Source organism: Centrocercus urophasianus, unplaced genomic scaffold (genome assembly GCF_019232065.1).
Source record: "Centrocercus urophasianus isolate 14NV4802_14NV808 unplaced genomic scaffold, USGS_Curo_1.0 seq_17, whole genome shotgun sequence".
NCBI lineage: Eukaryota > Metazoa > Chordata > Aves > Galliformes > Phasianidae > Centrocercus > Centrocercus urophasianus.
In genome coordinates, this window is record NW_024884722.1 from 16718789 (window position 1) to 16737188 (window position 18400).

At 42.8% G+C, this 18400-nt stretch overlaps 1 protein-coding gene across 1 annotated transcript in view; it reads left to right on the forward strand.

Moving 5' to 3' along the window:
- Positions 1–11290, forward strand: part of DRGX (dorsal root ganglia homeobox) — a 14333-nt gene extending 3043 nt beyond the window's left edge. Inside the window, exons 4-6 of the mRNA XM_042818807.1 lie at positions 1390–1562; positions 2065–2177; positions 11028–11290. Of these exons, the coding sequence (XP_042674741.1) occupies positions 1390–1562; positions 2065–2177; positions 11028–11290 (549 nt within the window). The remainder of the gene's footprint in view (positions 1–1389; positions 1563–2064; positions 2178–11027) is intronic.
- Positions 11291–18400: the final 7110 nt, after the last annotated feature.

Sequence of the window (18400 nt, forward strand, 5' to 3'; positions counted from 1 at the left end):
TGAACCCAATTATGTATTAATTTTATTTATGTGGCTTTTTTGCATGCTGTTTCTGTTTTTTGTTGTTTTTTTTTTCTTTTTTTTCCTTTTTTCTTCTTTTTTTTTTTTTTTTTCTTTTTTAGGTGCTTGGGGTTAAGACTATGCAAAGATCTAATTGTAGGAAATATAATAGCTTGCCTTTTGTTCCCTAGGGTCATGTTAGTATCTCTTAAAACCCAATGGCTGAAGAGAGATAATGGAATTCACCACAGTAAATTGGGGATTGTAAACAAATTATTTCTTCTATAATCAGATTATGTGATCCTGATTATTAAATCTGAACATGAATCATTGGTCATATGTGGGCAAATTAAAATGATTATTATTTGGAAATGAAAATCTTATTTTGCTAGTGCATTGTAGGTACTGGCTTAAAAAAAATAATAAAAAATGCCATTTTGGCTATTGGTGTCTAAAGACTGAACTGCAAATTGAGATAAATGGGACAATTATTGAGCATTCAGAAGTGGAAGATCATAACTTCTTCCTGAAAGGTGCAAGGGTGAGATAGGGGTGGTGACAATTGGATTGCTGAGGACGGGTGTTTAGCCTTGTTGTTGGCTATTATGCAAACAGACAATAGATGCAAGCATTTGTTTAGCCTGCTTTCATGCAGGGACATGGGGAAACACAGAGGATGGGAGATATGTTTACATTTATACCCCTTGCTCATTCAAATATGATTAATGTGCTATAAAGCGGAGTCTTAATCGAAGATGATGTTGTCAAACAATAACTAAATAGGGAAATAAACGACTTCATCATGCTCTTTCCTCAGAAGCAGGCGAACTGTCAGTGCAAAGTCATTAAAATATGATAATGAAAAATAGCTCAATTAAATGTTGTTATAGCTGTGACCTTCATTCAATTAAGACGCAAGGAAGTGTCTGCATTTTGCTTTGCATTTAACTGCTCTAAATTTAGAATATAGATAAAATCATTATTCAACGTTTGCTGATATATGCAATTAAAAGGCAGCTAACTAAAATGGAGTTGGAGGAGGAGAATAATAAAAATCTTGCCTATACTTGAAGTCATGTATTAAAATGTGGATTCCTTGGCCTCGAGGGAGGTTTGGCATTTTCCACCTCAAATATGGTGCTTTCAGAGCATCTGCTCCAAGGTTACAAAAAAATCCTCAAAACTTTTGTTTTTGGCTTGTTTTCCATATAGATAAATATTCAAGAGAGAAATGTAATATTAAGGCTCCTCTAGGATAACAACATGAACACAAATAAGGAGAGATTTTATCCAAAATCCAAACTCACCAGAGTAAAAATTCGGCAAATGTTGACTTCCTTTACATTTGGCTAAATGTGGCATTCAGCCTGGCTTGATCTCCTGCTCCAGGTGTGGTTCCAGAATAGAAGAGCTAAATGGAGGAAAACAGAGAGGGGAGCTTCTGACCAAGAAGGCTCTAAGGAAGCAATGGCTGAGGTGGCGCCTCCTGTCAGGAACTTAAATTCCCCTTCTCCAGCTGATCAAACTAGGAATAAAAAAGAGAGTCTGGAGATCCAGCAGAGGTAAGAATAATCAGCTGCTGCTCTCTGGGACAAGCATGCACTGTGTTTATGGACATACATGTACTGATAGATGTTAAGCCTGCACCTGGATAGTATCAGTTTCAAGTACAACCTAAACCATTAGAAGATGAACCACCATCAACTCCCTTCTGCCCATGCGGGTGTGAGGAACTGGTGGCTGTGGGAGGCTGATGTTACCCAGGCTTAGTCCCCAGGCTTAGTCCCCTCCAGTTTTTTCTCAAGACAGCAGTACAGAATTACAGAATCACAGAATATCCTGAACTGGAAGGGATCCGTAATGACCATTGAGCCAAATTCCTGGCTCCATACCAAGCCCCCCAAAAATCAGACCATATGTTTAAGAGTGTTGCCTGGACACTTCTCAATTCCACCAAGCTCAGTGCCTTGACCACTGCCCTGGGGAACCTGTTGGTGTACATACGTGCACTGTTTTTGGAGTCAGCTGCTCTAATTCTAAAGGCTGCTTTCTCTTCTCCCTCAGCCTGAGTCGAGCAGTCGGTCCTACAGGACCCTTCTTCCCCTCCTGCCTGCCTGGGACTCTTCTCAACACAGCCACCTATGCACAAGCTTTATCCCACGTTGCATCTCTAAAAGGTAAGTGATTTTAACTTTGGATAGCAGCTTAAAGAGCAGCTTCATCATGTTTGGTGGATGCTCCTACCTTTGCCAGTGAAAAGCCATTGGGATGTGGTAGATCCTCTCTGTTGCAATTGGTTGTAGTTGCATTGACTGATGCTGTGGGCACAGGAATGAGTCTCTTCTAGTAGCGTGGTTTGCGGGTAAACTCTATCATTTTGCTCAGTTATCTTCAGCGAGGTCAGAGTTTGCAACCAGACAGGTATGGTTTGGTCTTTTAAAGTTCTCTTCGCATGTGTTTCTTTTTAAAGAGTCACATTTATGCTAATAAATTAATTATTCACATCCTTTTGCATTATACATTGCCTGGCATCATTACTGATATTTCATCCCCTCTTCGTATGCAGTTTCCTATGTAGTACTTCTCTGCAACTCTTAGACCTTTCCTCTCTTGACCAGCATATCTTCCTGAAAACTTGAACACAGCTAGTACATGGGGACAGAGCACTATGCAAAGTAATTACGTGGGATCCAGGCTCAGGATGCTTATATCCAGTGTCCATATCCCTTTGGGCTGCAAAAAGCAGCAGTATGCATCTTTTAAAAATAAATCGCCAGCTGATCCATTAGCTGTTCCTAGTCCAGTAATTTCTAAGACTAAGGGTGCAAGCAGGATGAATTCAATTTATAGATTTATAGGATGTACAGTCTCATAGCACTGCCAAGCACAAAGTGGCACGTAGCTTTTCTTTGTGCTCAGTGTGGTGCAATATTTTGAGAGGAAAATTTCCCTGTTGAGGACCTTCTGCTATGAAAATTGAAGTCCTCTACAGTCTCTTGCTATGCTCCCTGGCATACCTCATGTTCCTCTTGAGTATTTCCACTTGAATCAGTGCAGTTGAGATTTATTCCTGAAGCAAAAGCTTTGAATTGCAGAGTTTGTTCTGTCCTCTCTTCCCTCTTTCTCCAAGTCTTTCCAAAAAGAGCAGAAAGCACAGCAAGTGCCATTTTGGCAGGTGATTTTGAATTGAGAAAGGCCACAGAGGTGTGACCTAAGCCCTAGAGCTAAAAGGATGACAGTCAACCCAAATGCTGTGGCAGACAGTGGCTGTTGGACTGTACAGTCCCCTCCACCTCTGCTCTGTGACCACGCTGGGCAGGAATAGCCTCTCTGGAGTAGATACAAGCAATCTTAGGGGGGCAAAAAATTATTTGCTAACAATGTCATCCTGGGTGTGAAAAAAGGATTGATTGTGCTCAGTAAATAATTTCAGGTGGAATTGGCTGCTTTTTTCCTTAAAATTTACAAATAAGTACTTTTTGAAATCAAATGCATCAATACCTCCTCACATTTCGTGCTTAAATTTAGCTAAATTTTAAAGAAAATAATAGCAAGAAATGGAGGCTCAGCAAAATGAAATAAAAATGGACAAATGAAACATTTGTCATGAGGGTTTTTAAAGTTTTATTTATTTGGAAGACTTACGGATCTTCTTTTCTGTGATTTTACGAACCAGTCACTAAACTGAAAAACCAATAATCTGCTACTTTTTGCTTGATAGCAGTTTTACAACCTAGAGGCAGGAAAAATCCTAGTCCCAAATCTCAGGCAGATATAATCATTAGGCAGACAGTTGCCCAGGTTAACAGACAGTGCCCCTGAAACACTGTTCCCAGATAAAATAAAGATTTTTTGTAATTTGGGCAGAGATGGGCAGCTATCTTGTGCATGTATGATGAATTTTTCAGCTACACCTTCAGTTCCTTGCTGAGATGCTTTGGTTTACATTTTCCTGTGTGACACTAGAAGTTTCTGGGTGTGTGCAAGGGTATTTTGTAGGGTACTGTGATTTTAAGAAATCCAGCTGCAGATCCTACCACGAGTTCTGTGTATGCCTGTTGACACGTTGTCATGCTTGCTCAGTTGAGCTGCTCCTGTCTTCTGCAGTTAAGTCTCAGTAATATCAAATATTGGCTTTGGTGTTAAGAGGGAAGGATGTGACTATAAGGTGGCAAGTTTGATTTATATAAGCAGAGAATAAATGGAGCATCTTTCTTGAGGTATTCACATGTGAAATTATGTTTTCTCTTTCATTGTCTCACCACTGTAAGTTCCTTTTCCCTGTTTCTCCAAACGCAATTCACCTGGAGTGGAATTGGGTCTGTTCACAGCAGACCTGTGCTTCCCTCTGGTTAAATGGCAGTCAGAAGCAGGACCATCTCTGAAGGTCCAGTGCAGACCAAAAAGATCTCAGGCACGATTCATGTTCTGTTTTACTCTTGTACAGAAATGCAAGTGAATGACGGTCCTTGTAAACTAATGTGACTCGGAGCGCAACTGAGCTCACACGCAGGTCTGGGAGAAGAGAGTGTAGTTGTGAGAAGGAAGGAAAAGGCAGAGAAAGGCTCAGTGTTCACAAAGCCTTGACATGGTCTTCTTTGTCTTGCTCAATTTAGAGAGTTTCACTCTCCTTCTCACTTCCTGAGATAGGAGCTGGTTTGTACAACTTCAGGTCTGTTGAGGGAGAGCTGACCATATGTTTAGGTGGAAATTACTCAGTGTTCTTCTGTACCTTAATGAAGTCTCCTAAGCATCTCCCTTGAGAATCTAGTCTCATTTTGCAACAGAAATACTGACTGAGCCATACGATGATGATTCTGAGAACAGAGAACTTTGAGCAATGCAAAATCCCATTAAATTATACACAGGGCATAAAATTCCAATATTTTGCTTTTTTTCCACAAGATTTTGCACATTTAATTGAAAAGCCATGTGGCTAAGAGCTCTTCCTGGCACCTATCTTCATCCTGACCACGTTTTGAAACTACCAGGAATTTTTAGTGCTTTTGAAACCAAAATAATTCCTCCAGAGTTAAAGCCATTTCACTAGCAGTGGATGCACAGCCCGGCTTTCTTCTATGCAAATTTCAAAGGAAATACTGATAAAGAGGTTCTCTATGTGAATCCTGTAAATAGACATGTATTCTCTCAACTGGGAAAGCAATTCTGACATTCTCCAGCAAGTCTGTAAAGCGGACAAAAGGGCACTCCGAGCACATCAGACACCATTGGGAAGTTTAGGATGTTTCCTCCTGAGGAGGCAAGATGTGTTTTGTCAGGCTTGTGAGCCAACACTTTGTTGGTGTCAGTGAGTAATATTTGACTGATGCTTTAGAAGGAGACAACTAAAATCAATGTAGTGAATAACAAGTGATGATGGTGATGTAACTAATTAACAATTATTTCATCTCTCTGGGACCGTTTTCATTCTGCCACCTGAGAGTTCACTGTCTTTTATAAAGAAACTAATACCTCTCTTTCTTCTTCTCTTTGATGGTTTGGCTCCAGCCCCAGGTTTCCAAGGCTGCATAAAGTATCTAGGGTACATGCTATCTGTATCTAATTCATAATGCAAGGATATAACAAGCACAGTTTCCCAGATGAAGTCAGTCTAGCAAAGACAAAAAATCTCAGGACGGCCAAGTACAGGGCGGCAGCTTTGCTTTTGGACAGGCTGCATGGTGCTGAGCAGGCTTGCTTTACACTCTGTGTAGTTCTGCAGCTCTTCAACGGGAAGTGCTCCTCTGAGTTCTGCACATGCTGCTTCTGGGTAGCTGGTGGATATGGCTGGAACATGAGTCTGGGTCTGTTCTGGAAACCAAGCAGAAAACTGTTATCCCTGTGCAATTTCTCATTTGAATAATTAGCATAATGACATAATGTTGGTGGATTACTGTGCTTTCTACTTCCGGTTTTCAGTTTTTCACTGCTGCTCATAGTCAGGAAGAAGTGTAGCTCACACAGATGAAATTTCAGTTGTATGTTACTTTCTGAAATTGTCTTAATTTGACAACAATGCTACTTCATTGTGGCAACTTCGACATTTCCATGGTCTTCCAAGATGAATCACTTACTGTAAACTATGCATCTGCAGTCCATTTAGTAGATTTAATTGCAGACCTCAAATATGAAGGGAAAATACTTGTTTTATTTATGGGCTGTATAACAGTAGAGTCATCAGGAGAAGCTAACGTTCTGTGCGCAGAGAGACCTCAAAGTACCTTCTTAATGGATGACAGCATGAATGCAATTCATTAATGCAGAAGATGTTATTAATGGGTGTAAACAAGAATCTCCGGTTTTAGCGGAAGTGTTCTACCATTTCTGGTGACTGAGGCCAAAAGTGTATCTGTTACATTCCGATGAAATTTCCCCAGGCCCTGTGATTCAAAGTGCAGTGTGTGAGGAGAGAAATAATTACACTTGTCAGGGAATTACTTTCATAATTCACTTCCAGCTTTGCACTGTGCAAGTTATAGCTCAGTTGTTTTTATGGCACCTCCACACCACTCGCTGATAGAAAAGCAAGACTGCATTATGCCCACCAAAGTGGATATTCCAGGGGATTACGTTCCTTCACGGTTTGTTGCTGCCATGGTTGCTGTTGTTCCTATTAGGGGAGGTTTAATTGCAGTATCCAGGAAAAAAAATCATACCAACAAAGAAGCCCCAGTTAGAGCTGTTCATCCATTACATTTTGATTTCTATTATGTAAAGATGAAGAGAATTTTCCCAGCTTACATAGCATAATGACATTGGGCAAAAAGTGTTCAATGACCTGACTTACCCCTGAACTGGTGCTTACTGAAGTGCCTCGGTTTACCTTGAGACTGGGGAACTGGAATCAGAACTTGGGAGTTCCTCTGCTTTCTCTGTCATTGATTTGTACTCAGTTACAGACGTACTGATTTTTCTCAGCATGTGGCTATGGCAAATCACGTAAAATAGCAAATTAGCAAGTGAATTCTGTTTAACAAATTCATTTTCCACAGCAACACAACTTCAACAGGCTACTCTAAATAACGCTGTAAGTATCTGGTTCCTCCCCATTTCAGCATTTGAGTCCATTCTTCTTGAGTCTATTCTTCTGAATCTCTTGTTTCACAGCTCTAAAAGGTTTGGATAAAACTACCTATGTTTTACCCACTTATTCCTCAGGCTTTAATAGATACAGTTTTGGCAACATATATGAAGAGCAAAAGGGAGCTTCCTTTGGAATCAGCTCTGACTGGTGAATGACACTATGAAATCAAGGTTGCTTTTGACCTTCCAACCAAATCAACGTGACTACACAAAAAGTATATTTAATATAAATGTAATATTTTCACTGCAAAGTAAACAGAACGCATTGATAAGTGATGATTTAAAAGCGATTTTTTCCTCACTTACCCCGCCCACTTAACTTGCTGTTCAGCTGTTCACATCAAACATGGACATGCACAAATACTGCAAGAGGCAGTGAACTGAGTTTTTGTATTTTGAAAGGACCGCCTGTTAAATCCTTTAAACTGTTGGGTTGAAATAGAAAACATATGTTTTAAATACTCCTGTATCGATATGAGCCCCACTCCCATCTCACTCTAAGCTGAAACTGAACCTGGGAATTGCACAGAAAGGTCCACAACCAAAATTGTAGATCAAATATCATTACAATTGAAATGTAACGTTGGCAGAGACAAGACAGAACTAATTTAATTTTTCCTGTCAGTCTCTGTAGTAGATCAATTAAACTGCCAAGTGGATCAAATATTTCAGACTGTATTTATGACATTAAGTATTTATGTTCAGGCTGAGCATTTAAAGTATGATCTCATATACGTGGAGGTTCAGATCAATTCAGCAGAATTTGCTCTAAGTTAATGGAAATCTAATTGTGCATTTTAATTTTGTGTACAGGAGGCAGTAAGTTCCTAAAGGAAAGAAAGCAGTTCTCTGTCTGTATTGTAGTAACCAGCTCCAAATCCCATTAAAGCGATATCAAACTGCAAGAGAAAAAGCTGGATTGGGTTCTAAGGCTAAAGGTCTAACCCTCACTCATTTTGATGGGAGTTAGATAGGTGCCTAAACTTCTCCGAAGATGTTAAGTAGGAACAATTCCTCCCTCCTCCCTGTAAGCTCAGGCCTACTCCAATAAGATATAAGAGAATAGTGATGTCTACTATGTGTGGATGGGGTCTTTTTTGGGTCATGGGCTGACTGAATGGGCTGCTGATTCACATATTATTTGTCCTGGCCTTTATGCCACCAAAGTCCGATGGATTTCATTGGATTTGCTGCCTGCAGACACAGGCAATTGCAGGGTAGATTCAATCTTCCTTTTACATTAAATAGAAATTGGGCTAACTCCTATTCTCTTATTCTCTAGCAAGATTGTGGAGCAAACGACACTAGATACTCTGTATTTTTTTTCAGGTGGGAGCTGTTGTTTGCAAGTGTTTTAACCTGGAATTCTTAAGTGAAAATGCAAGGAGTGATTTATGGGTGAAATACTGCTAGATATCCTAGTTCCCACTGCAGGTAACTGCACCCTCAGGTTGCAGAGCTATGGGTAATATCAGCACTAATTATTAAGCAAAGAGCTTAGGTTGGTACTGAAGGATGTTAAATATTTTATCCCTCTCTAATGATGGAATGAAAATTATTCTTAGAAGCTGGAGCTGGTTTATATTCTTTTGAAAGGGACTCTTTTCCACTTCTCCTCTCCTTTGGCTTGGCAGTGTGTTCATTTCTGGTGGAACATCTTAGTGTGTAAGAGAGCAGCAGTGCAAATACAGCTGATGCACAGAGAGACATTTACATGTCCCATTTCGGAAACCAACTTTTAGTCAGTGGGACTTACTAGCAGTGAAAAAAATGACTTTCTACAGCTGAAAGACCTGCAAACTGCAGGAACTCTAAGTCACCAGTCCTGCTCTCCTTCCTCTTGTGAAAGAAATTCAGAACACTTGAAGTGGCTGCATTTCATCAGGGCAAAACATGACTTTATGAGCACAGTTAGTGACAAAAAATGTGTTATTGAATGGATTTTGCTATAAACTTCTCTTGTGCTCAAAATGATAATGAAATTAAAGATAGATTTTCCTACAGCAAAAAGCAAAAATGGAGGATATTTGTCGAGTAGTAATATACACTTGTGTAATTCATTTGAATGTCTAAACTCATGAAAATATTGTTCTGCTGATCAGATGATCTATCAGGGAGTATAATGAGAATAGAAGGGGTTATACTAAAAGGGATTGCATTAATAGTTTGTGCCTTATAGAATCTTTTTTACATCTTTTCTTGAGAACCTTACCTGCAAGCTGCTACTTTCTGATAGTTGTTGTGGAGAAGTCTTGCCAACATCCTAAAAACAAACAACTGTCTTGCCTTCATCCCTCACAAATGGGTGCTGACCCCTGGCTACCAAGAGCAGCAGTGGAAGAGAAAAACTACCTGCTCCCTGCAGATTATTAGTTCCATCAGTTAGTCATGAGCCATTTAACTCAAATATTAACTGCAGAAATTAAAACAAGTCCTTGGCTTGGAAAGATCAGAGGAAGACACTGTCGGGTTGTGAGCAGCCTAGCTGTTGCCTGCTTTGTGTATCAGCTGAAGATGTGCTTCTGCTCGGGGCTGAAGAGGATATGGAGTTTGTGTGTCCATTAAGAACTCTGGGGAGAGCGGTGTTCCACTATGTCTCTCACCAGAGAGCAAATCAAAGTGGCAGCTCAGCCATTTCACTTCTTATCCAGTACTATATTTCCTGCTTGACACAGCCTGTGTTTCTCAGATTGTTGGAGTGAAGATAGTCTGGCCCACCCCTCCTGATGGGACTCTAAGCCATCTCAACAACAGCAGTTTTAGGAGGCTTTGATTTGCTTCTGGAGACCCTTCTTGTGTTGTCAGACACAACAGAGACAACAGAGGTTGTCTCTTGAAGGCAGAACAGACTCATGCAAGCAGACTTGATGCTTGTAGTTGGAGTGCGGACAAGAAAAATCCTTTCTCATCTTACTGTGCTATAGGAGAAGGTCATTAGTTCCTGCATAATTGCTAAGATATTTTCAGCTTTTTATCTCTGCAGTAATCTTCCAGATGCAGGGGTGGGAGCCCCACACTCACCTAACAAATTCTGCTGCCCAGTCTGATCAGTCTTCAGTTTGTTGGCGGAAGGCAGGGGACACCTCCAGCATGGGACTGAGGGTAGACATGGAGCAGTAAATTGGGATAGGAACTGGAGACAAGTTCCATCTTGGCTGTGGGGAAATCTGCATGATCTAAGCTTTTCTGCTCACTTCTGACTCTGCTTGCCCTCAATTGCTCCATCTGTCACCTGCTTGTCTCGCAATATATGAACTCTCTATAGAGTATATATACGTGTATATATATACTCTATATATATGTACGTATCTTGAGTATATATACATATACCTGAAAGGAGATTGTAGCAAGAGGGAGGTTGGCTTCTTTTACCGCGTAACTGGTGATGGGACAAGAGTCAGTGGTCTTAAGTCACACCAGGGGAGGTTTGGGTTGGATAGTATGCTTAATTCCTTCTCAGAAAGAGTAGTGATGCATTGGAACAGGCTGTCCAGGGAAGTGTTGGTATCACTGTCCTTGGGGGCATTCAAGAAAAGGGCAGATGTTGCACTGAGTGTCCTCGTTTAGAGTGGTCACAGACATGGGCTGATGGCTGGACTGGATTATATTATTGGTCTTTCCAACTTTAACAGTTCCATGATTCTATGATTCTTTCCCTGTGGGTCTCAGCAGAGCAGAATCTAGCTTTCTAAAAATAATCTACATCCTGAAAGCATCTACATATCTACTATGTAAACTGAAGAGGGGACTTATGCCACCTGGGATTCAAACCCCATCCCTGCCTTCTCCAGGTTGACTGTTGAGGGAAAGATACTGTGCGTGGTGTGGCACTTGTAGGTGTGAGTCACTCCGACCAGGTCAAAGGACCATCCTCACGAGGGTGCCCTGCCGCTGGGAGCATACCTTCCCCAGCAGTGATGCTGCCTTGTCTTCTTCCTTCCCAGGGAGCCCACTGTGCTCATGCTGCGTTCCAGACCCCATGGGCCTCTCCTTCCTGCCCACCTACGGCTGCCAAAGCAACCGCACTGCCAGTGTGGCTGCACTGCGCATGAAAGCCAGGGAGCACTCAGAGGCCGTGTTGCAGTCTGCCAACCTCCTGCCCACAAACGGAAGCCCCACTCCTCCTGCCAAACCCAGCCCAGAGAGCAGCCAGGACAAGCAGCCCTCTCCACCCAAGGAGCACATGGAAGGGGAGAAGAGTGTATGAGGCCACATTGATGCTAGCCCCACAGCCTTGGAGCCAAGACCAGACACCGGGGCTTTGCCATCGATGGAACTGCAGAGTGGCTGTGCCTCAGTAGCACATCACAGGCCACCAGGGACCCAGCAAGTCTGAGTGGCCACTCTGGCTGCCTTTCACACACCCTTGCTGCTTTTGCACCGCTGTAGGTTCATTCTCCTGATTTATTGGCACTATCTGTGTTTGGAAACATTTGTGAAACTGTTTTTATCTCCCGTTCCACATTCCAGAGATGCCAAAATGCCCAGGACACTGACTTGCTTCTGCACACCTCAGCCATGCTTCCCAAGGCTGCATTTGTCAGCAGCAGGGCAACCCCAGCTGCCTTTGGGACTTGAACCACCTCTACCTGGTTCTGACCTTCCCAAGAATAAGAGTCACCATGTGGGGAGCAGGGGCTGCTCCCTGGGGATCACCACCATCAATAGTCCTTTATCCTGCATGAACAGGGCATGGCTGCCAGGTATGTGGTCTGGGGCAGGAGAGCCTTCCAGGCATCATTTACCCTCATTGTGCACAGGCACATGAAAGTGCATGTTTACACCAGCCTGGCCTGATGTTTTCTGATGGCATTTGACTTCTTAACAAAATCTACCCCAGGCAGGCCAGGTGTAAGAGAAGCAAAAAGATAGAACAAAGCTCTTTGTAATTTTTCCTTCTTCCTTCCTTTCCCTTAAAGCCAAACATTCAGTGGAGTAGATTACTGGGGAAATGTTGAGATCAGCTTATCCATAAATAAAATCCTTGCACAGGCTTCCATGTGAATATTAGTCTTGTCATTCCCAAGGTTAGACATAAAAGACACACGACTCCAGAGCAGCGTTCTTAGCTTCAAATGGTAATGCTGGTATTTTAATGGAGAGTGCAGTTATGTCCATATGCAGAAAGCTGGGGGGATTTTAGCATCATTCATTGTCTCCTTCGCTGGAGATGTTCAAGACCTGCCTGGATGCCTACCTGTGCGACCTGGTGTAGGGAACCTGCTTTGGCAGGGGGTTGGACTCGATGATCTCTAGAGGTCCCTTCCAACCCCTACAATTCTGTGATTCTTTTGGAAAGAAAGACTGGGAAACAAAATCATCCTGGATAGCAACACTACAAATATGTCTTTGCACGATGAGTTTTTAATAAATAGGAAATAAAATTTGGAAGGATATTCCTTTATGCCATCCAAAATCAGACTCTTTTGTTCATTGAAGGCTGATTGGAATGATTCTGGACATGAAAATGTATGAATTATTACACAGTGGGCACAGTGCAGAGAAGATATTGATGCCTCAGGAAATATGCTCTTATTCCTGACCCATAACACTGCAGAGCACAAACAGAATAAGACCAGATGCTCTAGCATATTTCTTTCATGGGCAATGTAGAAGCATGTTTAAACTTAACGATACAGACTCGCTTTACTCGGATGCCTTTTGCAGATTCCTTAAAATTGTCCGCAGATGCCCGCAGTGAATAGAATGAAAACACTGCTCTAAGACTGTATCAAGTAATGTGGAAGCCAGTGGAAAGATTCCTGTCAGCTCCAAAGGTCTTCTGAGCAGTTCCTTTGTGAGAATAGTGCTCAGGTCTGTCCTGTTGGTAAGAGGAGTCCATTGTAGTGGTGATTTTTACCATAGGGGGCTGATTTCGGCACAGAACCTCAGCTAGCAGAGTTTTCAGGTTCTCATTTAGCAGTCCAGGTTTTTCTGCCACATTCATTGCTGACCCTGTGGTTTGAGGATGTGTTTGGAAAGGCAGCCCCAAGTAAGGTTGGCAGCAAAATTTTCTGTTCCCTACCCAAGTGATCTTAGCCTACAAATGCCACAATCCCAAAGTACCTGGGATTTCTCTGGGTCTCACAGGAGCCTCCTGTGATGCTTTCTCCAGGGCAGTGTTTGGTGTCAGGACCCACACATAGGGTGGAAGCCCTGCTGTTCAAGGGATGGACTCACAGCACCAAGTACCTTCTTTACGCTGGAAGTGAAGGGTACTGGGAATACCTCCAGGGTGGGATCTATTTCCTCTGTTGATGAGCCATCAGGGAGGGAGATGCTAGCTCTGTCCTTGGACTTAAGCACAAAGAAAAACCTGACAGGGTCCACGTCCTTCTACTGGAGTCATTTTGTTTTACATTCGCCACACAGTTTTTGCTTTTTTTTCAGGCAGTCCTAAACTGTCCTAACTGTGGGAGTAAACATGCAGCAATCTGTGCTTCTTCAATTTGCTCCATCTTGAGGAGCTGCTCTGCTGAGCTATAGAAGGACAGCATTTCCCTGACTGCAAATTATGGCTTAGTTTGAATGACAGCAACAACCTTCTTCTTCCACCAAAATAAAGGAGATCACGACATGCTTTGTTGAAGGGGGCAGTTGGAAAAGAAAGAATCACTGGTTTCTTAGTGATCTTCCCAACCGTAATTTGTTTTTGAGATTTCCACAGCCTCAAAAAAAAAAGATTAAAAAAAATTATTTCCACTCCGAAGAGGCAGGCCCAACTTCATTTCAACATAATTACCTTACATTCAGTTGAACTTCAGCCCTTCTGTATACTAACTCTTCAATCTAATTGTTTGATTAAACTCGTATTTCCTCCAGAAAGGTACATAAATAAGTGAATTGTTGAGCAAATTAAGAATACTTAACAGTATTGCATCTGAAAAGTAGTTATGCTGATTAAATTTTCTGTCCTTGAGGATTTTCAGGAAATTACTTTTGATCGTCAATAACACAATTAAGTAAACTACACGCACATTAGCATGAATAATTGATAAGAAATTATGTATTACCACGAAGCACTGATTTAATAATTCATGATGCGACACTCTAGTGACTGTGCAAAACTGGATAACATCGACAAGTCTGCCTGATGTTGCTGGAAATGCTGCAATTACAAACAAGTCCATAGTTTTGTTGTACAATAAAGAAAAGTATCCAATGCATGCTGTAGTTTCTGTTTGTTTAATACATGAATAAATTTAGAAAGAACACCCTGAAAAGTTCCTGTCCTGTTTTCATTCAGATTCATTCCTCTATCCTATCTTCGCAGTGATGGCTATCTTGTTCTGCTTTGACCACAGTGACGTTGCAGAGTGAGGAAGCTCTCAGACTTGCAGCTGCAACCTGGGAGTTTTGCAACCTGCAAAATTCAGGGGTTCAACATTTTGCAGAGCCTCCTGGTAGGAGCAAAGCTGCTTTAGCCACCCCAGAAGCCTCAGCTCAAAGTCTTTGGGGTTCTGCATGGTCTGATATTGCTATTATTATCATTGTTCAGCATGATTTTGTGGATAGTTGCTTTGTCAGCTTTAAATGAAACCCTTGGATTATGTATGTTTTGTAACTGCACAGTGCCATGTTAAATGCTTGGCTCATTCACCTACTGGTCTTGCAGCCTGCCTAGCAGAGGCGGATACATATATGCATTCTTATTAGTAAACCAGGGGATGCTAAACCACATTTTCCTTCCTAGTTTTGGTCTGAGACAGGGCAGTGCAGCCCATGGGAACTTGCTGGAGGTTGCGGGGCAGTAGCACTAGGATGAGAGAACACTCAAGGGATGTGTCCCTGTTATGCCCTCATCCAGCCACCAGATCCTTCCAGACACACTGTGAAGGAGCTACCTGCCCTCCTCCTGTGCTGTCATATATCAGGGCTATCTCTCTTAAACCACTTTTGAAATGGCCATCTCAGTAGCTTTGATTAAGCTTGGCATTTAAAAGTTTATAACTCAGCTATAAAAAGCCACTCAGGCTGAACCCCAGTGTGCAAGGCTCCAGCTCAGGGGGATGATTAACATGCAGCCTGATCCAACAACAGCCTTTTTTCAGTTCTGTGATAGAAAATGTAAGCCCAATGTATGAGGGACAGACAGAAAACAAAGATTTTTTTTTGCTTGATGATCACTGCATTTATCACTAGATCCCATGCAGCTATTTATGTATTTCCAGACTATCATGAGCCAGACATAGTGTGAATGGCCTCTATGCAAATATCACTTGCATGATTTTGTCAAAACATCTCCAGTCATGGGCTCTTTCTTCATGTGGTCACAGACACCTGCAATGCCCAGGCAACCTCTTTGTGGGCCATCTCTGCTGCCTCTGCCCGTACTGTCCCCACTTTGCAGTCTCCCTCTGCCCTGTACACAGCTCACAGCTTGCTGCCAGATCCTTGCAGCATGTTGTTCTGTGTTTGTTAATGAGCTTAGTGCAACACACCATAGGACCTTCACTATAAGTCTGCGTGGCATCCTCTCAGCCCTCTGTGTATTTTCTGTCTTGCAGATCTGTTTAGGTCTCCTTCTGCCTACCTACAGTACAGCAGGAAATGAGGAGCAGAGAATGCATCTTCACTGTTATGCCGTTGGCCAGTGCTTCCCTCACTGCATGCTGGATAGTAATGAGATTGTTAGGCTAATTGGCTCTTTATTAAGAGTATTATTTACAATGATGCTGCAGGCCATGTGCATGCAGAAAAGCACAATCAGACTCTTCCTTCTTGTCATCAAGAGGGCCGGGGATGGCCTTCTCCCAGCTTCTGAGTCTCCCCCACCCACTTATCCAGGAAGTCTGTACTTGCTTATTAAGCGTAGCATTCAGCAGGGCTGTGTGTGTAACTCCTCTCCCTGAGTAGGCTGAAGGGGAGCCTCCATACAACTCTAAAAACCCAAGTAGTTTCTGCAATGGAGTGCTCATGTGGATCTGAAGGCAGGAGAGCCATTGCTGAATGCTGTCAAGCCCTCATGTGTAGGCATGGCAACTGCTCTCCCAAACTTCAGGGAGAAAATCAAAGCCACAGATCATGCTTCTCCAGCACCACTCCTGCCTCCCACACCAGGCAGGGTGATGTGGGAGGAAGTCATTTGCTGTTGGGCGGACCACGAGGGAGCAGAGGATGGAGATGAAATGCTTGTGGTGTGCTTCTGTGGCACGGTCTGCCTCTCAAGGAGCTGCTACTCGATAAGGATCCTGTTGTATTGGTTGTCTGTGTGGTGGAACCAGCGTGTGAACAGGGGAAGTGAGAAGCACTGAATGTATACCCATGCACTCAGCACATAATTCAGCCCTCTCCACTGAAGGGGTCTGACACCCCTGCCATAACTAAAAGGGCAGCCTCCGCAGAGTGGAGTAAATAATGCTTTACTCTTTCCAGTTAAAAACTTCCTCTTCACTGCAGTGAAATATTGATGTGGTGACCATATTACCGCAAAAAAAACCATCTTTTGCTGATACCCACTAATGAAGTTTTTACATAGATCTGGCCTGTGAGAATGAGAATTTCTTTAGCATATAGCACATCCAGCCTTATTGAGGGTGATGCATCAACAATATTTCAATGACCCAAACATAATGCCCTTGTTGCAGCCTTGAGCTCTATGCCATGAGACAAGGAGGTGCTGCTCTGCTTCCTCATACATCTGGGCACCATTTTTCGTTGTTGTGGCAGGCCTCCTTTGGTAAACAAGAAGCAGTTACAACTCACCAGAATTTAATATATTGTTCTGCATATTTTTTTCAGTATTGAAACCTGATGGTTTCTTATGTAGTCAGTGATTTTGCAGTACTGCTGCAACAGCTGAAATTGAGAGGGAACAAGATGTCATTCAGAGAGACTTGGACAGGCTGGAGCAGTGGGTACAGCACAGCATAATGAGCTTGACCAAATCCAAGCACAAGGTTCTTGTAGCTGGGTTTGGCCAAATATATCTCATTAGCTGCCAAATTCTATTCAGTTACATCAGTGCCTGCATGTTCTGGGCTGTGCCCTTTGGCCCAGGCTGGGACCATGGTATGGTCACCAGGTATGTCAAGAGAGCAGCCTTACTTAGGAGGGCCATCAGAAGGCAGTCTTAACACAGCCAGCCTGAGATACTGTTCCCGGGGACTGGTCAAGGCCAGGAGAATCATTCATTTCTAATTACATTGCTTTTGCTTTGTCAGCTGAACTGGTTTACCTTTTAGTTCTTCTGCTTCAGAATTTTTGTTTATTAAACTCCAGCATTCAATATTGGCCCTAGAGACTAACACTTGCTGTAGTGGCAAATTTATTAGGCCTCCCTTAGCTATTGAATAGGCTGAGGTTTTTTATTATATACACACAGCTTCTTTACACCCACACGGTACATGAGCCGATGTGTTAAATAAGATCCAAGACCCATTAAATGAAGAAGCCCATCTCTGCAGAGAAGACTCCCCAGGAACCAGAGCTCTGCCCGTTATATCACAGCTGGCTCACCCCTGCTCCATCGTGCCGGCTAAAGCCATTGGTTTTTGGCAGATGCCTGAGAACCAAGATGTTGATGTGATCACCAGTCCTTGGCAGAGTGATGCACAGGAGCATCCCTGGGAGTTGTTTGTTTTTATTAGAATTTTTTTTTCCTGTAGCAGTATGCGAGAAATTGGCTGCCGGCAGAGAAGGAAGATCTACAGGAGGATGATGTTGATCCTATCACTCCTCTGAGACACCACACCTGATCAGAGCAAGATCTACTTGGATCTGAGACAGGGTTCTCCAGGGAGGATTTCACAGTCACAGTTCAATGGGGGTCAGAAAAGAAAGCTTCAAAATATCACTCAGGAAACCAAACACCTGAGGTCTTCTGCAGGGCTCAGCCCACGAGTCATCCAGATTTGTTTGGAAAAATGCCAGTCTGAAAAAAGCCAGAGAACAAAGCAGCCAGGCATTCCTTGGTGTGTATGCATATGAGTGGGGGTGTTAGCAAACCCAGCTTTATCCTTTTTGATGGGCTTTCTCTCCAAAGGCCTCAGGACCTGCACTTGAGAAAGCCAGCTCCACCCCAGTTCCATGTACCCTGAACAGTCTAGGACTGCACACAGTGTTTATCCCCACTTTGCTCTGTGGGTCAGAGCTCGTAGCCTATGTCCAGGGGTCTACTTTAATAACTGTGCCAGACTCCATTGGGAGTGACACCCCTTCAGTGAGGACTCACAAGCCACTTGCTGCTCCATGCTATACCGCCCTCACTGCATTCTGTTGTCATCAGGAGAGAGGAGCAGCACATCTGAAGATACAGGAGATATTATTTGCCCTACAGAAATGAGTGAGATCAGTGTGGAATTTATTTATTTATCTA